The sequence below is a fragment of the Rhopilema esculentum genome, chromosome 9 (genome assembly GCF_057945365.1).
Source record: "Rhopilema esculentum isolate cy_ngs chromosome 9, ASM5794536v1, whole genome shotgun sequence".
Lineage (NCBI taxonomy): Eukaryota > Metazoa > Cnidaria > Scyphozoa > Rhizostomeae > Rhizostomatidae > Rhopilema > Rhopilema esculentum.
The window spans coordinates 5,868,898-5,893,066 of NC_142823.1; the positions used below are offsets into that span (position 1 = coordinate 5,868,898).

The 24,169-nt window shown below is 36.1% G+C and overlaps 2 protein-coding genes across 3 annotated transcripts; both read right to left on the reverse strand.

The window, feature by feature from the left end:
- Positions 1–1,139: 1,139 nt before the first annotated feature.
- Positions 1,140–10,673, reverse strand: LOC135688738 (neuronal acetylcholine receptor subunit alpha-9). Of its 2 annotated transcripts, none has more exons than XM_065205704.2 (6): positions 9,952–10,673; positions 6,575–6,635; positions 4,628–4,758; positions 4,073–4,117; positions 3,515–3,624; positions 1,140–2,676 (listed from the first exon to the last, which is right to left on the reverse strand). In XM_065205704.2, the coding sequence occupies exons 1-6, from the start codon at positions 10,078–10,080 to the stop codon at positions 1,509–1,511; spliced, it is 1,644 nt and encodes a 547-aa protein (XP_065061776.2). In that variant the 5' UTR covers positions 10,081–10,673; the 3' UTR covers positions 1,140–1,508. The 2 variants fall into 2 exon arrangements, with proteins under 2 accessions (XP_065061776.2, XP_065061775.2); XM_065205703.2 differs by lacking the exon at positions 9,952–10,673 and adding an exon at positions 7,839–9,918.
- Positions 10,674–11,914: 1,241 nt separating this feature from the next.
- LOC135688749 (acyl-protein thioesterase 1) lies at positions 11,915–23,607 on the reverse strand. The gene is made up of 10 exons (XM_065205723.2): positions 23,428–23,607; positions 21,229–21,260; positions 20,829–20,894; positions 19,767–19,814; positions 19,158–19,228; positions 17,800–17,859; positions 16,671–16,786; positions 15,940–15,985; positions 14,520–14,641; positions 11,915–13,059 (listed from the first exon to the last, which is right to left on the reverse strand). The coding sequence occupies exons 1-10, from the start codon at positions 23,470–23,472 to the stop codon at positions 13,015–13,017; spliced, it is 651 nt and encodes a 216-aa protein (XP_065061795.2). The 5' UTR covers positions 23,473–23,607; the 3' UTR covers positions 11,915–13,014.
- Between the last annotated feature and the right edge of the window lie 562 nt (positions 23,608–24,169).

A 24,169-nucleotide genomic window follows, 5' to 3' on the forward strand; every position in this document is an offset into this window, starting at 1 on the left:
CGTCTTTCTAACATTGTTAATTTTGAGTTTCATTCCAATAGTTGTGGTTAGCTAAAAGATTATTCTCTCTTACCAAAATATCTTCCAGAGGCCATTTTTAGGCCTTCCATGGTAACTTTGGTCCGACAGCATTGACCGAGCGTGCCACTCCATGTAGCTTTGTGCAATTTTGCCCTCAGACATAGGCGAGTCATCGCTGTATCATTCCATGTTCCATATTTTAACGTCTAAGCAGTTTTATGCTTTAATCGACTTTAATTTCTTGGTCAATACATTAAAAATTAACGAACTGCTGGCAACAGAGCTCATTGAAAGTTTGCGTCCCGAAAAGCAGTATTTATTGAGCGGGGCTACAATGGAATTAGTTAGAAATGTTTGTAGTACTTGATTAAAATGACACGACGGAATGCTTGGTGCATTGCCCAATAGGGAAAACCTATAGAATATTCCAATTATCGAAATGTTATCTCTAGATATTTTAGGACGGGAAACTGCATCCCAAGGGCTTGCCAGGAGACGTGCTCTGATATTGAAATTTGGCAATTCAAAACCAAGTCGTGAGTTATTCAAGCGCTGGTCATATAGCTTCAAAAGAAAACATCATACCTAAATTCAAGCAGTCTCCAAGAAATAGTGGCTCCTTATACTAACGAGAGGTTTCATCGAGAAGGCCATCGAAAACAAACCAAAATTTTTCTTGGGCGAAGTTGCAGGTCTGAAGAATATTTCCGGAGGGAAATGTTTTAAATTAAATGGGGAATGGTGTATTACAATAAGACGATATTTATAATCTTTAAGAAATTTTTCCCTCTTAGGTCGCTAAAATATTGTCTTCAAAAGTTTTTTCAAACTCTCAATCTCTACGCAGCTTAAAGGACCTCGTAGGTTCTTTTTAAAATCATATTCCACCAAGCAAATGAAAATAAACTCGTTTTTCCGAAATTTCATTATGTTTTACTCTGCCATTTGTCTATGACAATTTTCTTCTAACCATATTCGACCATATCCTTCTGACTGGTAACTTAAAAGAATTTGTAGAGTCCCAAAGTTGAAAAAGCACATGAAAATTAAAGTCGAATTTTGGCAAATTAAAGATACAAATTAAGGAGCATCAAGGTAGAAATAAGGAAGTGTACCAATTCATCACCCTTGTTGTTAGATAACAAATAAATTTAAAAACAAGTACAATTCTACAATGAGACTAAGATTACTAAACGATTGTTTTACAAATGTATTGAAACGATTACAAAACCCCAAATTATTGTGTAGATTAATAGCAATAAAGATATTGAAAAACCTACATAAACTTGAAATTTAATAAGTTCTTCAAAAATAAAAAATTTACGAAGAAAGGCAACATGCCTGCACTCAATACAAAAATCACCCCTTCTATACACAGGCGTTTAATCTCAACTCACACAATTCATACGAAAGTGAGGAAACTATAATTTCATTTAAGAAATACTTTCGAACCTACAAAAATAATTTTGCATATTACAAGTTCTGCTTTACTTAATGTAAAATTTTGATACAAAAAACAACAAATAAATGACTATAAAAAACATACTAATGAGGGCAAAGAGGAACAAAGCCCGGTCCAAAACGACAATAGCCGAACGCCATTCGTTAAGGTAAGATATTTCCCCCTTTTGCTCGTCAAGTTTTCTGGTGAAAATGCGCAGGCCATCGCAAACTGAACGAAGAAGCTCGTAACTGTAATTCGACGTACCATTTGATGAGATTCCACTTTGCTGAGCAGGAGCAGCCTCATCTTCAGTTTTGTCACGTAGCGTAATAGAGGCTATGTCAGCTTCTTCGGAGTTAACGCGTAGCTGGCTTCTGAGATTGCTTTCTTTGTATTCTGGTTTTAAAATACTCGGATGATCAGTGTTGCCAACTTCATTGACGGTTTGCACGGATTTAACTGTGTTTCCAGAACTATTTGAGGAGCATGACTTTTTTGCACATACAACAACAGCGACAAATCGGTTAAGCACTACACGGATAAACCATGGAACAGATTTGCCGTTGTTTTCGTAGCAGGACCACTTGATTGCCACTGCCGAGGACACAAGTGTTAAAGCGCTCAAGGCTACAGATACATTCAGCAATTTTGTTATCATCGGCACAGCATCACTGGTTTGGGGTATGTGGTCAGAAACATGCAAAAGATGAAGAACAAAGGCAAGAAGAAGAGAAATTGAAAGTGTCATACGTTCCCCGCATTCTGGGGGTAGGGTGAATGACATAAACAGTAATACGATAAGGATAAGTGAAGGGAAAAAGAAGTCTATCAAATAGAATACTGTTTTTCTTGTGACTTTAATGTCATATTGCACACGGGTGAATGGTACCCCAGGGCAGCAAGGAAAGTAGATAATATTCTGCCTTCCCGGCATTCCATTGAGTTCAAAGACACCATTTGCTCCGTAATGATTTAAATCTCCAGATTGACTTACTAATGTTAAGTTGACCCTTGGGATGTCAGACATTGGCACAGCCCATAGACCAAATATCAAAGGACAAGTCTGGTTGTCAAATGGGAATTTAAAAAGGTCAACGGAACATTCACTTTTAAGGAGCATAGGACAGAACCATTGGCTTGTTCCATCATATTTCACAACCACTGCTGTTTTCATCTTGTCAAAGATAGGTCCGGTATCTGAATTCTCGGCGCTAAAACAAACAGGGAGATTCAGATACCTCTATATCTTCACCAATCCATTGCTCTAAAATAAATCCATCTATGCTCCCTATATTAATTTGCCTAAAGCTAATACACTAGGAGAACTTTACAAACATAAAATAATCAAAAACTGTTAGGAAACAAATTATCTACATCCATGGAATTGCCGTACAGTGAGAGCATGGAACAGGGCCGACGGAAGCGGTTCTTAGCACTTAAATTTAATATTCTGAAAAACGTTGCAGTCAAATACTCACACAAAGCCAAATGTACTCATAGGCCCTAGACGCACCGAACAAGATTTCTTGAAGAACTTCTGACACACTTAATCTCTATTGTTTATAGAGAAAATGGATTAAGCTTGTTAGTAAACAAATGCTGATTTTCCAGTGCGGCCACCCCAAATGGCCACTGAACCAAATTCGCTAATCCGTCAAAGGTTCTGTCGTCCTGCCCCAGAGCAGGGCGAGCTCTGGAAAACGGAAATGATTAGCAATCAAAGCATTTTCTGGTGCCACACAAAACCCAAAGTCAAATCGCTCTTCGTTTTAAACCACATTACATTAGCCTAACAGCAAACAACCACTTCACACACGAACTGTAGCGCGCTCAAATTTCCAAGCGAAAATCGGATTATCTTTGTCAAACTTGAAAAAGTATTCCCGATTTTCCAATTTGAAAAAGATAATGAGTTTTTTGTTGCTTTACAGATGAAATGCCAACACTGTATTCAATTTCAGTGTCACCGTAAGGACCAATTAGTGTGGATAATGTGCATGTGTATCAGTAATGTGTACAAGTGAATGAGAACGTCAAGTAAGGACAAACCTGTTATAAAGCACAACATCTGGTGTCCAAATTTTCCGGCTTTCAAAATGTAACATGTCAACGCCAGAATAGTTGCGTGGATCCCAAGTAAGGAAATCATTTTTCCAGTTCTGGATTAGGGAAAACTTGGGTCAAATAAACATTCGGCGAGGGAAGTTTCAAATACAAAATGGTAAGGAGAAAAATGAAGCCGCATTTTTTCAAGGCCAAGTTAAGTGTCAAAAGTCTACTCTCGTTGAAACTTTTGAAACTGAAGCTATAATTGACCTACGCTTATTCATGATTCAGCTACAAGCAGCCTTCACTCTTCACGTTTATTCATGACATAGCTCAATGCAGCCTCCATTTTTTGCACTTATTCATGATTCAGCTACAAGCAGCCTTCACTCTCCATGTTTATTAATGATAAAGCTATATGCAGCCTTCACTCTTCACATTTGCACTACCCACAATGCATCATAATCACGAGAGGCAAGATTTGATGTCAAACCCATAAACACAGTCCCAAAGGAACAAAAAACCATTGCTGAAATTAATCTAATAGATTTTCTCACTCACCAATCGCATCCAGACTGATATGAGAAGCTTCTCGTTCTTACCATCCTGTTGAAAAGAATGTATACATCTGTTATTTTGAGCCGTTTCCTGTTTATTACACCATTACTTGCGAAAAACCAATAGATGCATTCCAATACAAGATGCCAACCCACCCAGTGACCCAATAGTTAGTCCCTTTTCGGTCTTGTCGAGGTTTCAGAAGCTATCGCAAAACAAAATGATTTGCTTGTGTATGTCAATGGAGCTTATAAGAAATGCAGTGCTTTGTGTCCAATATTCACTAGAGCACTATTCTAATTTCGGTCTCTATTTTGGTCTAATTTCGGTCGTATCTATTTGGACCTTAAAGAAGAGCAAGAAAATGATCCGACTAAGCGAATTTAAAAGTCCGACTTATTTAGGGTACGACCATTAACTTGAATAAGGTAGAAAATCCGATGGGATTGAATATCAGTCCGATATAGTAAAAGTCCGAATAATCAGGTATGCGGCTTATCGGGATTCAACGGGAGCTTCATCTCTAAAATTAATCTTTAACGAAAGTTAACAACGCACCAATGATTGGATACTTCTCAGAGCAACGTCCATTTTGACTTCCAAAGCTTTCGACGTATCTTTACGTGGTATTACAGTTGGGTCATGACTTTTTAGCAGTAATCGTTGCAGTTGATATTCGCCATCACTTCCTGCATAACAAAATATTCACATGTAGTCAGTGCATATTGTCACAAATATAGCAGCAAGTCCTTCGAACACCATGAAGAGACATCACTCACTCACGTAAAGGATCCTGCATTTCATACTATAAGGGAATAATTTATAGTTATAGATAAATGATAGTTGGAAACCTCTTATAAAAGCATTAGCCACAGATCATGATACCTATTAGGAGAGGGGGTAGTGAAATCGTTTAAGGGAGATTTTAAGTGTGCTAAGGACCAAAGAAATGAGGATTCATCGCCTGGTTTTAAGATTTTGATAATCATTACGAAGAATGTAGCAACCTTGCTCCGATAACCTATTTCTGCGGTCCCAAACCACATGTCCCCAGCAGGAATCAACTGAACTAATTGAAGCTATACAAAACATCCAGAGTAAAATTGTTTCAAAAAAGACGAAGGGAAAGTTGAGAAAAACTGCAGAAAACTGAGGATTTTGGCATGGTGGCATTCACCATGGTGGATACACTCAATCTTGAAGATGGCTGTAAAAATTTCGCGGGTAGCATAGTGTGTAATACCATATTTAAGGGCTGCAAAATCTTCATAAGGAATTTTACCAAAGAGCTTGCGTTTTTAGTTGGGTAGTGTTATGTGAAATCGAGGCTGTCTGTCCAATACGAGGACAGAGTAGTGAATTACGACGTAAACGGCACAGAATATAGAACATATGACAAACTAAATTAGTCTTTGCATTTCGGATTAGCATTGGCATGGGCAGTGCGCAGCCCTCCTAAATGAACAAGTTAAGCACACGCGGTAACTTGTTTATACGAGAACACTGTTGGTGACGAGTCTCGTTGCAATAGAATTCACTATGAAAGTTTTAGATTCCATTTTGACTGAATGCTCTGTCCATGGTAACGGATTTCTTGTTAACTATGCGAAAGCTTAAAGCCCTATCCATAAAAATCAAAGAACATGTTTAGGTATTGCAGGTCTCTTGAATATAAAAGATGTTACAACGGTAATACACGTTTTTGGATGTACTTCCAATTTTCTGCCTATTGCCCAAACTATTTCTATCACGCTTCCCTTAACTTTAAAGAGTCGACATTGTGTAGAACGTTGTAACAAAATGTTGCTTGTAAAAATAAAAATATTGGGTTCATTGGTATATATGAGTTTCACAGGATTAATTTTTTTTCATGCAGCGTGACGGTACACCAGACCAAGCATAGAAAGTATTTAAAACCAGACTCTCGATTCTAGAATACACTTCAGGATGATTGAATAACGATCTTTGCACAAAGTTGAATTTTAACAAAAAGTTGGTATTTGTCGGTGGTTCTGTTAACAGGGTGATGTGTTACTCATTTTGATTATAGGTGAAAATGCAAGGTGACAATTAATAATGGCTGAAAATTCTATTTTCCAAACTGTCTATGTTCTGAATCTGTATGTAAAACGGCCAGTACTCGCACGAGCACGATAGACAGATTTGAATTCAAAGGAACAAACCTAATGTAGACTTTTATCCAGCGCTATATGTGTAATTTCAACGGAATCAGCTTTGTAATTCAAAGAGCCGTAGCTGTGTCCAAGCAAATAGGTTGAATAATCTAATTATGATTAAGGTAACTTTGTAGGCATGTAAGTTTCATTTGAAGTCATACATCAGAAGTATCTACTCGAAAACGTATAGCAACATTCGCATAATTGTATTACAATTCTGAATCAATAACGAGTAAAGGATATTGTTATACTAGATTTGTGAAAACAGACTCTTTTAATCAACTAAGGTTTTGAATATTTTCTTCAGACATGCTAAAACGACACCAACCTGAAGCAGTTGCACAACAGCAAAGAATGATGAAGCTCATAATTCGAAGAATCATCTTGGCCTAAAATCAAAAGAGCGGATTGTATGAGCCGGCTGAGCATGCATCAACCATTTAAGCATTAAAAGAAGTCGCCTCATCCTTTTAACGTCTGCATTTGTTTCCTCCAACCAAGCATAAACAAATTCGAATCTTTCTTGCAGTCACAAGCACAATACAACTTGATTTACAAGCAAAGACAAAGTCAATACCCGCTTTGAAAGACAAAGAAGAAACCATGTTTTCAAATTATCTATTCAGTCGACAATGGGACGATTTGCTATTCACTATTCCATTTGGTTCACTTACTTTATCATTTATTATTCATCTAGGGACCTAAGATTTTTACGTAAGCGACTCCACCAGGACGGAGTGTTTACGTATGGTTAAAAATATCTCTGTGGTATTCAATCCGTTAACCCAAACGCTCCTCCATTCTCAATCTTTCCGTCTCTCCGCTTAGATGTTATATGTGGCTCTGGTACCCACGGTAGAAAAGCCCATGGTTTTTGCCATAGCTATATCAATTTGGTTTTTAGGCAAACTGAACTGTTAGATTCGTGGGGTATTAAAACGGCTGAGATTTTGAATTCAATATAATATCAGAATGCAGTAAAAGGTATTTGCAAGGGTTGCGCATTGAATCTCTAAGTTTTAATATGCGGGCACTGAGCCAAAGAATTTTTGCACCTTGAAAAGACAGATTTTCATCAATAAACTTAAAACACTCTCAAGTAGGCTAAGAATCGTTTGAACTTGAACGTTTCGGTATTGACCGAATTTAAGAAGCTCACAATATCTGAGCTAACAAGTTTCGAATGAAATGTGTGCCATTCTTATAAGACCCCGTTTACACTGTACCATTCTTAAACGGCGGACAAGATTATTCACGTTTAGAGCCGGGCGGAAATAACAAAGGCAGATAGATAACGCTATTTTCTAGCTGTCATATCCACAAGAGAGGTAACCGTGCTACCAAGTCAAACGGACCAACTCCTTGCCATGCTTAAACAAACAACCGCATTACATACTCTCTGAGTCAACATTACAGGCATTTTTTTGTTAAAAATAAATCAGCTACTGTTATACAATTTCTTTAAACAATCCTTAACCAGTATTTAAAGTTCTTTAGCGGCTTCTTCTATAACCAATCGTAACAAAAAAATGAGTATAAGCACCACATTCTCAATAGAAATTCTTAGCAGCATTGAATCATTACATGCTTACCTCCATCTTTCGTCACAGATACACACCTCACGATTTGTATCCTGCTTACGTAAGAAATTGCAGCTGAATTAATTTGACGCTCGATAAGTGTGTGGCCTTTAGAGCATCGACCTTTTGCTCAAATTAAATTGAAAAAATTTCGATTAAAGGAACAATAGCTCCCAAATTTGATTCTACGTATACGGAAACGTAAATTCTGCAAATCTTGAGAAATATCTCCTTAAAGACACTTAAAAGCACCTTTTCAACTTCACAGTTTTCCAGGAGCCCTTTGTCCTATTGGAAAATTTGTATTCTGCGTCAGGCTTTACAAATATACATTGCCAGAAATTCCGCCCATAACGCAATTTAGAAGAAAGGAACAATAACTCAACGCAGTTTTCTTTGCGTGAAAGGAGCCCAAAACGCATTAACATCCAGCTGATGCATCGACATGATTTTCCAGGCATCTTTTCAAATATACGAATTTTGATTTTGACGCAATCAGTTCAAGCGCAAATCGACACAATGTTGGATTTGGATGCACATTGAGCAAAAACTCTTTACAAATGAAAGGTAATACGCTACTGACAGTGAGGATGACATACTAAAAACATCAATGCCGACACCAATATGGCCTATGAGCAACAAATGATTATCTGTTACTTCTTCAGATATAAAGATGAATAAACGCATTCTAAAGCCCGTTTCAATAGAAGAGGGAGGGGTGTTGAGAATGCGTGACAGTTGTTAGAAAATCTCGGCAGTCATCGAAGATCGAAGAAAATCTCTGCTTTATTGAGAATATAATTCTAAAACCTACAGAAAACATGCAGTGCCAGTTTTTTTGGAAAAGATTTATCCTACAAATCACTGTGTATTCTCTTCAGCTTGAGCAATGAAATTTTGCAAAAACATTTTCTTTAGTTTCGAGTGGTAAAAGTGCGGTATTGCTTTTCCACTGAAGCGCGCGGTCACCGATGGTTAGAGAACTTGCTAACAAACTCTCATTCCCCATTTTAGCTGGGATTCAGCGAGTGCTAATTTGTTCATTTACATAGTGTACAAAGTTTTGGGGTAATAATTTGAAGCATAAAACCAAAAACTGGATTTTGCATCCCTTTGTCCTGCTTTTGGTGTTAACGATTAGGCATGATCCTGAGATTTTTATTATGATAAATATTGCCACTCCACGCTCTTAAATTATTCATAAAAACTGAAATGGCTTGAAATAACATGTCAAACTCTGTCTCAGGTTGGTTCTCTTTCGAATTGCTTCTGTCTCGCAGATTCTGAAATTTTGTTTACTTGTCTGTGAAATTTCTAACAATTAATCTGATAAAACATATATCACTTTTTGAAAAAAACACTTCTAAAGAATATAAGTAAACAGGACTTCATAAAAAGTTTCACAACTAGAAGCGCTCTTATAAGCACTTGTTTCATTCTACGAATTCAAATCTACGCTTTAGATGTCTTTGATGATAAAGAGCATCACAAGATCATTGCAGCAAAAACCACCGCTTTCTAGGTAATCCTGGAGTTACCTTGTGTATAAAGAAGTGTATTCATATTCTAGATAAAGAGAACAGGTGAGAAGAGCACAGGAGAGAAGAGAAAAGGAGAGAAGAGAACAGGAGAGAAGAGATAAGGAGGGAGCAGAAAAGGAATACAGCAAAAATAGAAGGGAGGAGAGATAAGAAGAGAAGAGAAGAGAACGGAGCAGAAGAAAAGAGAACAGAAGAAAAGAGAAGAGGACAGAATGGAGCAGAAGAGAAGAGAAGAGAACGAAATGGAGCAGGACAGAAGAGAGGAGAACAGACCGGAACAGAACTTAACGCGCAGAGATTCATTGTCAATGCGATCATCAGGCAACTAGTGGCAAATCAATGCTAAAAACGAAACTTTGAAAAACATTACCTTGGTGTCTGTTTAAAAAGGGTTCAACGTTCTATTAAGTGTTGGTTGAATCCTTGTGCCATTGTAATGAAGCAAGAAAATAACAAAATACAACAGAAAAAGGTCAGCATTTGATATAAATTTAAAATGAAGCAAATGAAGGAAGAAAACTATATGTTCTACAAGGAAGAAAAATTATAATATCAAAGAAATTAGGATTATCTCTTTATCTGACCTTGTACTTCTCTCCACTTCCGACTGGTTCGGTGCCTCTTCCTATCCTGTGAGAAAATGAGAACGCGCAAACAGCGTTTCTAGCATTTATGGGAGAAATAAAGATAAAGATATTTGAATAAATTGACATTCAACGAACTAGCGAAATCACAAACAAAGCATGTTATACTATTTTTATCATTGTTATGCTCCTTTTGATATAACTATCACTGTCAAAGTTCGTCAGTGCTTTTAAAAGTGAATTCCTTTTTTTCAAGACCTTTGTCTGGCGAAAAAGCTGTCCTTGAGCTGTATAAACAGATTATTGTTAATCATATTAGTTTAATTGTCGAGCATATCATCATAACAAAGCTGACTTTTCTTGCTGTGGAAACATTGAGAGTAATAAATATTTGTTTGAAATTAAATGAAAGAAATTAAAACTATAACAAATTTCCCAGGACCTGAAGTCACTCAACTTGAAGGACCAATTCACAGTGGGGTGACACTAGAGCCAAAAGTTGAGGACGAAATCGTAAAATGGTCCTTTGTTTTAAAGAAGCTACAATGTCTTCGATTAAGGACGCCAAAAGTCCAGCTTAAACTTATAAAAAAACTTACAGAAATTAATGACAGAGATATACAAATTATTAAATCACGAGAGTCCCTCATTTATGAGAGAGTCTTTCGTACAGAAGGAATTGCCTTATAATTTACGAATAAAAAATACGCTGCAACTTTCGCCTACCAAACGTTATCATTTGGGATGAGCTCATTGGCATTCCGGGGAAGCACTCTCTGGAACACCTTGCCTGATACGATCAAAAATGTGGGAAACTTAGCCAAATTTAAAAACGGCATTAATGCCTGGAAGGGAGACAAATGTAGCTGTAAAATATGTAAATAGGTAGATTAATATTGTACTTTTTTATTTTTATTTTTATAAATAGTTGGTATTAATTAGTTTTACATAATTATCTATATATATATTAACTATTGCTCAAACCAACTGTAAATAAAGAGATCATAATAATAATAATAACAATAGCTTCTACGTGACATCTATCTTTATAAAGCTATCAGTTGTCCATCACTTTAGCCAAATATCTAATACAGTGAATAAGTTATGCTTTTAGATCGGCAACTTAGCGCCTGCCCAAAAATTACCTCTAAAAGCGACCGGTTCAGGTCTCTTAAGCGGTCGCTTCACAGGGTGTGAATAAAAACCGATAAGGGCGCAGATTGCAGCAGTAGAAACACAACGCTTGCTGCAATCAAGACCATATCAGAAATACAAAAAATCTATCAGAATAGGCTTGCATTACAAATATATTTGCGTTCTCGCACAGTTTTCTTACCAGGAATTCGTAAATGAGTCCGCTTCATAAAATTAACGCTCCGTTTAAGCAAGAGCGGATACAAATGAATCCGGATCAGAACTGACATGCTCCAGTTTCGATCCGAACTCAACGCGGTCTTCTATAAACCCATTTACACAGTACCGGATCCAAAAAAACTTTAAAAAGTGTTCATTTACCATCAAACCGATAAGCCAAAATTTGAAACCCATTCTCTGTAAAGCAAAGAAACACAGCCCCCTGTAAACCCCAGTTACACAGTACCGAATCATTATGGATCCGAAAAACCCCAAAAGTGCTCATCATTTTAATAGAAGATGTTCATCAAAGTGAACATCTTCCATCAAACAATTAAGCCAAAACTTGAAAACAATCTTCTGAAAAGCGACGGTAACAGAGTTAGCTGCAACGCTTTCGTTTTCGTGCCTTCTTTAAGGTCGTTGGCCTTGCGACCATCACAAAATTCAGATAATTTATACAAGCCCCCCCCCCCCTAATTCTCCTCCAATAACAATCATACATAGGGTCTATTCGAGGTATTACAGTAATACTATGCAGGTCTTTGTGGAAACGCAGACTGGTTCACAAAATCTGTCACATGGAGACTCACAATACAGAAGCAAACAGTTCGGTTTTAAAACTTTAATGAATTTTAACAATTTCGTTTTATTATTGAATATAGATAAGTTATGATAAAAGACTACATGAAGTTGATTTGGCTCAAAGGATATCGAAGTGATTCGCTTTCTCTCGGGCTTCTTTTGTTTGACAAAGTGAAAAGAAAAAAGTCAAAACAAACTGATCGATGACCAAATTTTAAAAGAACAACAAATCAGAAAAAGTGGCCTTAATTAAAAATCGGATTAAATAACAGGATATGGCTAAGAAACTATATTCAGCTGCTCTGAGGAAACGATGTTTATCGGGGCAAAATATCCTTTATTGATAATTTATTTTTTGTCATTTTTGTTTATCATCGGTACGTTACCGTTTTTCTTTATTTAACACGACAGAGATTTCATTAGAAGCCGTCAACCGGCGAAAGTCCGCCGCTTATTCACCAAACCTTCGCCGCCTACTTTGACCCTCACTTTAGTAAGACTGTACAAGGACTGCACAAACTTTAGTCAACTTATAGACGCCTATTTTTAAATGTAAGCCTTCAACTTAAAAAATTAATGAAACTCCTGATATGGAGCCGCCTTTTATTTCGATCGTATAGTTTTGACAAGTCAGGAGATAACTCAAAGAATTAACCATAAAATAACACAGTAACAAAAGCAGGTTAGGGTTAGGGTTAGGGTTAGGGTTAGGGTTAGGGTTAGGGTTAGGGTGAATATATGGGATAAAATTTCAGGCTATCGATTCATTGCTGCTTTCTGCGAAGTGGAATACTCTCAACTTGCAAGCCTATATATTAATTGGCCTACGCAAGAATATTGAAACGCATCTAAACATGTTAACAATGCTAAAGGAAAGGGGGGGCGTTCTAGATAGGAACAACAGACATTATATAGTTATAGCAATTTTAATTCGTATTCATCGACTTGACTTCACCCTGTCCTCTAAGTTCTAGGTGCAAACGTGATCATTGAAAACGATATGACATAGCTCTAATTTCTCACAATTGATATTATTGCAATTGTCCAGTCTATAAGGACTCAATTCCGTTACGTCGCACATACGTTCACTTTCTGTATAAATTTGATTACGTAATTACATTCTGCTCACGTGAAGCATTTTCGAATAAAGTCTTTGACGTCACACATTTCCTATGAAAAAAACAAGGAATAAGGTACTGGAGCAAACAATTCATTACAGTATTCGTTTACCTACGCAATGACGCTTTGCTTAAATATGACTGGATTATGAATGCGAATTTATGTAAATGTTAATTTATGTTAATTCATGTTTATGTCGTATATATTAAGTTGTGTAATTATATTAATTAATCAGTCAGCCTACTCGAGTTGCCGGTCTCTGCGTTTGTTACAACTTTTTATGAGTGACGTCAGTAACAGGGAATATTGAGGGGGGGGGGGGGGGCTACATGAACATCCTCCGCTAAATGATTTAGCGCGGGCTACATGAACATTCTCAAAGGACACGAGGGCGGAGAGATCTTTATGTTGCCATTGCAGAGTAAAATTGTATTCGTTAGTTCAACTTTAACCCCTTTCTCTGACTAATGAAGTTTGAAATTTGCAACATGACATGTTTATATCGGAGTTATTACGGAAAATATCTTAAACTTCGTAACGGGCAAGCATGAAAATCTGTGCCACAACAATTTTATCGATAGATGTTGCTACATACAGCAAATGACGGATAATTCAAGTTTTCAAAGGAAAGCAACAATTGGTCGATTGAAAAAACTCTAAAATAACAAGACATTTGGAGCAACAGACGGAAAATCAAGGAGGATCTTTATTTTCCATATCTTCTAAGCAATCGACCAAAACACGAGTGGCTTACACCCCTTTGTCTATCAACTATTGACACTAAAATCTGGCCAATCAATACGCTTGCGAGTAGATTGGCCCATTGTTGAATGATAGGTAGTTTAAGACACACAAGTATCTGTCGATTGCCTTAAAGATTGTCCAAAGTTTTTTATGCTGCGAACTGAAATCGAAATTGTCGGAGAGACGAACCAGCATCTGTCTGAAGGACCCTTAGCTTTTCAAAATTTTGCACCATATGCACATGCGCAGTTAAAAGGGTGTCATGAGAAGAGTTGGAACGAAACTCTGTTTATTATATACAACCATGATATCATATGCAACCATGATATATAATAGCTTTGATTAAATGCAGTGAGCCATGATATATAATAGCTTTGATTAAATGCAGTGAGGCGCCATTAAATGTAAATTTTTGCTTTTGGCCTGTTGCGCATGCTCATATGATGCATTTCTCGTTAATACAGATAAGGGAATCACAACAGAACTGAAAAAGTTCTAGTGGAACAATGAAGTAGAAGATAGATAATGTATGAAGAGAATATGGACCATTGGCTTAATTTTTTTATTACGCCATGTGACAAGAATAGGAAAGTGTGGTGTTGCCTCAATGGCCCAATTGTCAGAAAACTCAAATCATTACTGAATATGCAGTGACTGTGTGACAGTCCGTGCCACCAAAGAATTCTATACGGAAGTCAGTTGAAGAGCAGTGTCACAAGAAAAGAACCATGCGAACTCGCCTTCAAGAAAAGTATATATTGGCTTACCTGTTCACACGAACTATGAGAAACTCCACGATACGTTTTAAAAACCGGACTCGGATTCATCTTTTTCAGGTATTCATGAGTCATCTTTCCAAACTGGTATGGTACGACGGGATCATGATCGCCTAAAAGAGCAAATAGTTTAATCATAAAATGATAATAAAGAGTGTATGAATCAACATATTCTACTTAGCAAATTTTGCAAAGATACCAAAAATTTCTACAAACAAAGTACTAAACAGCAAGCCCTCGAATAGCCCCCGGGGGCTTATTTAACAAACAATTTTTGGGGTGGGGGCTTATTCGAAGGGGGGCTTATTCGAAGGTGGGGGCTTATTTAGCAGCAGTCAAAAATATTACGAAGATAAATTTTCTTCCTCTGCTTGAGGATGGTTAGTTTTGGAGCAAACACATTGCCGTTACTTCAACCCATGGGGGTGTATTCGAGAGTGGGGGCTTATTTCTTTAGGGTTGGGCTTCTTCGAGGGATGCTTATTCGAAGGACTTACGGTAAAGGTCATCATCATCATCATTACATTTTACATTTAACAACCCTTTTGGGTCATACAAATGTCTGTCCTTTTGGGTCAATGGTCAATGTCCTCCTTTCGGGATCTAGTTTTCTTTTCTATGAACTATAATGGGGATCCAGAAATTCATAAATCAGCAATTTTCTTTGTACAGTCTCAAAAACATTTAAAAATCAGAAAATGATACTGTTGAAGATTTTGTTATGGCTTACTGTTTGCTACATTTTTCTATCGTCATTAACTTGTCATTGGCAATTTGTTCAAGTAAATTCACGCAGATGGTGGCTTCCTTTGCTTTCACAGGGATGATGAATGCATATCAGCAACACTATTGCCTGACAATCTGCCGCACTTGCCTAATGGTTGCATTTTGCGCGAGACTCGGAGCTGCAGCCTTGAACAACACTGTTCTACACATCAAAAAGTGCTGTCTTTACGATCGTGATAAAACAGACCGGTATAATTTTTATAGATCTTTCTGTGGTAGATCTTTTTGTTGTACAAAATTTAAAAACGGCATTGAAAAAAGCAAACATTTTGAATTACTTAAGCTTCTCGTCTGACACTTATCAGCGTACAAAACGTCAGCACATAGATTGAAAACTCTACGCTAGGAAATATATAAACTAAGTTGTGGAACGAAATAGGCCATTTGGAAACGCGAGTACAAGACTGTTGAGGTCGCCCAACCAGTACCTTATCAATTTTAACCACAAAAGTCGGGATGGAGCCCCGGTGCCCAAAAAGAACACGCTAACCCCTTTGTGTGTTTCTGATTAACAAACCACGGTGTGTTGTTAGAAGTCAACGGTTTTTTTCAGTGTAATAATTATCACAACACTAAAAATCATCATCCAAAGAAATTCCGGTGTACAAGAAAGGTGTCAATTTACCGTGTCCTTGAAAAATCGGTGTACTTTGATTTTTGCCAGTGCTTGCCTAAAAATCAAACAGATTACAGAAATAATTTAAAGATATTGGAACACCCTGAAACTCACACTGCCATGTATAAAGAGCCATTTGGACACGCATGGGGATAACTGGATAACTCAACAGATAGTTAAATAAATTAACATTAATTATATATTTATGAACTGTCCGGGAAGAGCCGACAACAGTGTAAGAATTTCTAAATCTTCATAGCTATATCTAGAGGTACTTCTGTGTCGGTTATATCTTCAAGGGGTTCAGTTAGGCCACCTGTCTCAGATGGTAACATATAACGATCTGGCTGAGTGAAAAGCTACTGCTGACAGAGCGCCTATGCTCACTCGAAATCGGAAGAATCCGGCACTCTATAGAGATCTTAACATAGGGAATGAATCATAAAAGTTGCTAACTATTACAAAGATGCGCGCTAGAGATATTCAAAAGCCGGAATGAAAGAAAAATATTCTTTGATCCATAGAAAAGTACATGGAGACTTCTTTTACAAGCAAGAAAGCGTTCAACAGATGTACACACGGGAGATCACAGGAAGATCGCAAACTGATACGCGAGAAAACGCGTAAAAGAAGGCGTGTAAGTGATACAAGACAAGTAAGAGAAGTGCAGATGATCTTTATGGAAGACAAGAGGCTTTCTACTTAGTAGCCTTGGGCAAAAAATGAAAACGAGGTAATACCGCAGGGAATTGCTGATGCATTGGAAGCCACGTGCTCAAAGCGACCACACCACCAAACGTCACATCCGATGTGAATGCAGCATGCAACGCCACGGCTCCACCTTGAGAGAATCCACCTAGATTCGAGAAGAACAAAAACATCTATATTGAAGCCCTGTAATGATCGGATACGTTCTGAAAGGACAAGCGAAGCATTAAAGGCCCTTGCGCAACCGGCATGCTTTGCGGGCAAGCAGCACGATATTAGGCCGGTTTTGAAAATATTATCGCAAACTATACCGGTTGCGCAAGAGCCTTTCAGACCTTGCTGTCTGGATTCGTACGACTACAGATCCACTAAGTCCAGCTTATGTCATCTGAACCAGCTAATCCCGTCTGAACTAGCTAATCCCATCTGAACCAGCTAATCGCAATTTTTTCTTTTTGTACAACGAGAAACGTCGTTTTGGACAAGATTTTAATAGGAAGATTTAATACAGGCGTTCTCTAATGATGCGATATTTGGCTGTTTAGCTGGCAAAAATCATAATCTATCCTAATTCATTAAATTCTTAGGGAACATGGGAACACACATCTGTTGCGGGGCCTCATTACTGCAATCAGACCAAGATAATAAAGATGATAATAAAGACTATTATCAGTTGCGGGGCCCATAAATAACGGGACCTCAGAAGAAAGTCCGGAAAAAGAAGGCGATGCTGGTACCAATGATACTTTTGATGTTAAAACATAGCACAAGATAATGCGTTTAGAATATCTATAGATCGTAGACATCACGATATATATATACAATAAATTATATACCTCTGCAAACATTTTTTGTTCAGTGATATGTCTATTAAATTTAGTGCTATGATGATATTGCAACTTAAAAAGGCACGGGGAATGGTTTTCTGTTAGTTGATTTCGATTGCATGAGAACTGTATTTGACAATGAATCGAGTCTTTGAGCAGCTGTTTCTCTGCTATGACTTAATCATTCATTATCTTTGTAGAGTATCTCATTTAATACAAGAAATGCAGGCGACAAATGCAATTATTTAAGGAAATGATAAGATGCTAGCGAAAAGGCTGCGGTTTGCAAGAAAACACTGCGAAGAAATAACTGAATTTGTGGTGAAAAATTTACCGATAATGATTCTGTCAGGAGATATTCCATTTTTGATCTCTTCCTGAACCAGTGATCTCACTGAAAAATTAAGATTTAATTATTTAGCTGTGATTTTAAGCGTCAATTTTACGAGTAGAAGGCAGAAAACCAATTTGCCATGCTTGCTAACAATTAGATTGTAGTTATGATCGCTGTTTCTAAAACAAATTTGTTCTTTCATGACGTCAATTCAATAATGAAATTTCAAATTGACAGAGGGAGTTACTTAGAAGTTCACTGCTGTGCAACAAGATTGCAGGTTTTCATCTTTTAATCAATTCACAAATCTCTCTCCTTGGATATCTAATCTCATAAATCAGCAAAATAGTCGAGGGTCCATGAATCAAATACAAGTCAATTAACTACAACAAAAATGCAACAGTTTCCTAATTAACCAATGGTGGAAAAAAGAAATCTCAGTGACTGAAGTTCCACATGATAACAACAAACAAAACAAAATTTTATATATCGATTTAAAGTTGAAAAAATTACATGAAATAGCCTGTTCATAACAGATTAATAGGTAAAATATTTTTCATCACAAAAGTAAATGTTTTAAATCTTTTTAAACTATCTTAATTCTGTGAGAAAGATAAACCAGCATAGGCATAGAGAGTAACAAAGCCTTGAGGTTATTGAGGAGTAATTACCCCCCCCCCCCTTCCCACCTCACTTTTAGAAACATGGTCCACATTATTCTTTGAAAGACTGATGAAAATTTCCCAGGTAGGGGTGGATCACATACTTACAATTTGCCAGAAGAAAATGAAACTATTAGTACAATCGTAACCATAAATATCATTATAACAATAAATTAGTACCAAAACCAGCAAGAAATAAAATCATATATAACAATCAAATCTGAATAAAGGTGTGGTCCCCATTCCACACACAAAAGCAGTTGGAACCTCAAATGGTCATGGAAAATTCTAACGTGCTTCATCCTTATTGAAATGTAAAAAAAGTCAGTTTTAACTTGATTAATCGATTTTTATTACATTTGTTTATTATAACATTGAAAAATTGACCATAGCTTGATAGTCAAGTTCAGTTCTTGTTCTGTCTGTTGATTGGCATATAAGCTCAGTAGAAAAGGCTGTAGAATCAGCATTTCAGCCACAAGGAATAATGTGGGGTTTTCATTATGTAGTTTTGAGAGAGAAAATAATGTGTTCCAGATGGGTAGGTTCCTAAGTCAAGTAACAAGAATTAAGATAATATCATGATATTATTTGTATATGCAAATGATATATCATGATATTATGCATACAATATCATGATATAAAAGTTCAATATCATCATATAAAAAATGTGCAAAGGCTTTCTTTTTCACTTACAAAAATTTGATGATTGTTTTATACCAGCAGTGTCCTCGTCTGCATCAAAACTAAGACTTTTTATATCAAACCTGGAGAATCATAAATGAAACATTAAACTGCAGAAGCCTAGATTCAGTAAATAATTTAAATAGAGAGTGAATTCCTTGATCTATTTACACAGCTAATGAGAATTTCTGTGAAGTTTTCCTATAGACTTTTCATACAATAACAAATCTGTTTAGTTTCTAATTTATCAATTATTTAGACTGTTTTGCAAAATAATTATATAATTGATAAATGGAGGGTAACCGAAACTTAAGAGATTTAGCTAAAAGATGAAAAATTAGGCAGATTCAACAAACCTAGCAGTAATGGATTTATTTGATAATGAGATTGGATTTTCTAAAGAAACAATGTTAAATGAGATGAGAAATTCTAAGAAGCAATTGTTGACATTACGTTTGTCTGAAAAAATGCCATTTTGTAATTAGACAGACAAAAAACCATTAAATAAACTCTTGTGTTTTTATTTAATGATTTAGTGGTTTGCCTCAATTGTAAAAGGCAGTCAAATTGAGGCATTTATCAGCTTATATTACTACTTCCATTTATTTGATACAAACTTACCAAGAAGGCATTTTCATTCCAAAATTTAATGTAACTGGTTGGGTTTTTCTAAAAATAGACAGAAAACAATATTTATAGATTTTATTTGGGATCTTCAGATACTGACAGATTTTTGCTGGATGCTTATTACCTGTTCTAATTGATAAAAGAATGCTGCAGCAAAACAACATTTCAATATGCATACAATATTTCATGTATTTTATTTCATCTATGTGGTTTTCCTATTAAAAATAATGATGAAAATGAATTGGGAGGCTGTAAAACTAAGAGTGAAAGTAAATCATTAGTTTTCAATGCATTGATACTAGAAATTTCTAAAGCAAAGAAATTCCATGGAAGAAAAAGGAAAAAGAATAACCCTGCCTGCATGCTTGACAATGACATCATAGAAACAGAAAAATACCATCAACGATTGCAAATAAGACATTTTAAACAAGAGGAGACCTTAATTCTGAGAATGCATTGACACATTATATTTGCATTTTTTACCAAATCTGGGTTAGAGTCTCCAGCATCGAGAGATAAAGAAACGATAGCTGGAAAAACAGAGAGCAATAAAAAAAGGTAGAAATATATTATCAATATTGGGAGCTTGCCAGCATGTGTGTTTATTGAAATTTCTAGCTGCTAGTTAGGGCAAAACTATATTGAAAACTAACATGGCAGACACATTTACAGACATAAGTTGCTATCAATTTTAGGGGATTTGCAATGTTCAGATATTTTTGACAAAATAAATTTTCTTTTTTTATCTGGGTATTGTATTGTTGCATTACATTGTATTGCATGTCATTCTTCTGGGTATTGTACTGTTGCATTGCATTGTTTGCCATCTAGCTTCTGAAGGTAGTTTTAGGACACTGGAAAGTGATGCTTATCTAGCAGTATACTGGTCTTTTCTCTGGATGTGACCACACCTCATAATTCCTATGTCTGTAACTACAGAGAGGCTGGTGACTCTCCTCATTCACAGAGAAAGTTTGGTCATGTCAGGGGCACTATAAGCCCATTCTGAGATAAGAATATCTAAATAATGTTACAATGACCTAAATAGATACTCACGCAGTTGGAAAGAGGTACTTAACAAATGGCTCTGCAATTTCTTCAAAAGCTTGGCACCATCCATGCCTGAAAAAAAATTCAGTTTATCAGTTATGCTAGAAACTTTAAGGTGTTAAAATTGTTGAAGACTTTGCGCTAGTAAATCTGAAATTGTTGCTTTCGAAAATTCCTTTAATGTACCTAGATCGTAAATACTTCTTAGGTCTTATAAAATATATAAACATGAAAATGAAATGTTAAGTGGGCTGGAAAATCTGAAGAGTAAATAAGAGATGAGTAAAGATTTGTCCTTTGAAAAATGGCAAGTAATACCTTTTAATTGACAAGGTAGTTGAGATAAAAAGAGAGATATAAGTTTAGTTAATATTTAGAATAAAAGTCACTTAATGAGTTCACATACCCTGTGTCACCAAGGCCATGTAGAAAAATGACCTAAAACAAGTTGCAAGTTTCTGTGATTGATATTCTACTTTTTCACAAATTTAGTGGTAAAGCTAAAGCGTACCAGAATGCTTTCAACATACCTAAGGCAGGTTTTTCACAAGAAGATAAATGATGCAAACAATCATTTTTAGAGCTTATTACTCAGAAGAAGAAGAAAAAGGAGAAGAAGAAGAAGAAGGAAAAGAAGAGGAAAAAGATAAAGGAGGAGAAGAAAAAGATAAAGGAGAAGAAGAAGAAGATAAAGGAGAAGAAGAAGAAAAAGAAGAAGAAGAAGAAAAATATAAAGGAGAAGATAAAGGAGAAGAAAAAGAAGAAGAAAAAGAAGAAGAAAAAGAAGAAGAAAAAGAAGAAGAAGAAGAAGAAGAAGAAGAAGAAGTAGAAGAGAAAGAAGAAGCCTTTTTAACAATAGTAGAATAATATGATTCCTTCTGCTCTCAAGATCTTTGTCAAACAGATTTAGCCACATATGGAACTCAGTTCCAAACAAAAGTGGTACTCCCAACTTTACAAATATTAAGGAGAAAAACGTCAGAATTTTCATCATTAAATACACCAATTCGACTTACGGCCTCGTTTTGAAAAATTCTTCAAATTCTTTTGTACAAAATTTTTGACCTCAGATTGGGATTGAGAGCAATGCCAAAAATTATGACACTAAAACCAAATCTGAGCTTAAAAAAGTTGTATAATTAAGTTTGGAGAAATTTCCAAAACGAGGTTATGAGTCGAATTGGTGTATACCTGTGATCTTTAGAAGAAATATGTATGCAACATCAGTTATATTTGATTTGAATTAGATTTAATGTTGTTCATTTAAATTGTTCGACTTTATTCAGCTTTAATATAGCTGCAGATTGTACTAACTTTGAAGAAAGAAAGCAAAAGAGTAAGTTCAGAGGAGTTATATTCAAAACCAGGTTGGCTAAATGAGGATTCCCGATCTACTTCATCAGAAAACTTTGACACCCAAGGTGCCCTTTCTGCCGGTCCTGCCCCCATTGCATTACGAAGCTTCTGGTACCTCTGTATGAAATACTTGGTTTAATCAATTGCGGGTAAGAAAAATCACTTAGGGTTATCTGTCAATGGGTACCACAAAATTTCAAGTTATTTGAAAACCTTGGCAAAAAGTAATGCAAGGTAAAGTTGAACCAGTGTTTAAACATCACAGGTTGAAAATTAATGATTTTGATATCCTTAATTTCCGTCAAATTATGCTTACAGGTGATCTACGTTCATAATGCTCTTTCAGAAAGAGTAAGGGTTGTAATGCGCTACCATACTTTGCATCTATGCTCTAACCACAGTATGGTTTCATATTAATAAACACATACTGGGAGGATATTGTAGGCAAGGTTCTTGAGCAGGCCGAAAAGTTGTGCCCCACTCAAGATATATATACAAACATAAAGATATTCATCTGATGTTGACTGCTGATACAGCCAATTTCACTAGCCTGAGATCTTGAATACTTCAATTCTTAAATACTTATAGTCACCAAAAATGGTTCCCATACCCCTGGAATTGTTAACTGAAAATTTATGCCACACCCACCAGACGAAATTCACAATATAGATCTCACTCTAATGTTCTATTCTGACGGATAGCAAAGGATAAAAAGACTTAATACTTTCCACAGACACCTGTAAAAACATACTTCTTCAAAGGCAGGCCTCAAATTTTGATTTACATGCCAGCTGCTGTGTAATTAGTTTTGTAAATTCAACAAACTACAAATCATGTTGGTCGAAATTAAGAAGGATCACAAAAGTACTTAAAACCTATAGAAATAAAAAACTCATCAACAGTTTCCATAATGTAGGACAAATCTGTAAGCTGCTTATTGTAAATACAGATTTAGAATCTAAACTTGAAGTTTATTTCCTTACGATTATTCTAACTACTTAGAAGAATCGCCGAGCTTCAATCTAATGTTATTTAAAATCACATTAAAAATCAAAATTTCATAAAAGCTTTCAGAGATAAATACATCCTTAATCACAGCAACGCACTTTGATTCCGGCTAAAACAGCATGGGTATATCATTTGGCAAAGACTACTCATTTAACCTCTGATAACGATTTTCTAGACGATAACAGTATAAAACTTGTTCGGCCTAAGAATGGTTATCAAATAAGGGAATCTAGTAACTTACCGTTGCCGTATGACGAGCTTTTGGAACAACAGAAGGCATAGACATTGCTGCTACCTTTTGGTTTGATATACTTACGATGAATTTATTGAAAAACCTGATAAGAAAATCTTTGTTAAACAGGCATCAGGCAAACACCATCTCCCATAGTTAACACCGACAGAGTTGCGCCTGCACAGCAACCTATTTGTAGGATGTGGCTACCCAGAGTTTGACTTGTATTATCTTTCTATCAATAAGCGGTTTCTATTCAAAGCTGATTTTCTGATAACAATTCTTTGAGGATAGTTAGAATTACTTTTACTCACTTCTAGTCTATTAAAACATTCGAAGGATTGTATTGGTCTGACGAAAAGCTTTAGTAGCATGTTTCAAAATGTTTGATTTTTTCAAAGCCAGTTTTAAACTGTTTAGTAATGTCTAGCAACACACTACCAACAACTTATCACCCAAAATGTAAGATTCATACTCCCTGACTGATATGTCATGTCACATGGTACATAGGACTGAGCACAAATCTTTCCAACAACGTCATCTTATCAAAGAAATTTTTATCCAAACAAAACCTACTTTTTGATATTTTATCTCTTTCGGCCATAGGTCGAGTGGTTTTGCAATTTGTGAGAATACATGCCGCAATGTCCAATGGGGTAGACACTTTCAATTCCAAGAACTTCTTACCACGAACTTTTTAGTATTTTTTTGTTTCTTTTTGGTGAGACTAAGACACACTTGTTCTCTTATT

Bases quoted from the DNA above. Each gene is read 5' to 3' on its own strand.
- LOC135688738 (XM_065205704.2), bottom strand. From the start codon at position 10,080: ATGTCAATTTATTCAAATATCTTTATCTTTATTTCTCCCATAAATGCT. The intron at 6,636-9,951 runs GTCAGATAAAGA...TTTTGATTTTAG, and splicing joins GAAGTGGAGAGAAGTACAAG to GCCAAGATGATTCTTCGAAT. The intron at 4,759-6,574 runs GTTGGTGTCGTT...TTTGTTATGCAG, and splicing joins CTGTTGTGCAACTGCTTCAG to GAAGTGATGGCGAATATCAA.
- LOC135688749 (XM_065205723.2), bottom strand. From the start codon at position 23,472: ATGTCTATGCCTTCTGTTGTTCCAAAAGCTCGTCATACGGCAACG. The intron at 17,860-19,157 runs GTAAGTGAAAAA...TTAATTTTTCAG, and splicing joins AAAACAATCATCAAATTTTT to TGAGATCACTGGTTCAGGAA. The intron at 14,642-15,939 runs GTAAATTGACAC...TTGCTCTTTTAG, and splicing joins ACCGATTTTTCAAGGACACG to GCGATCATGATCCCGTCGTA.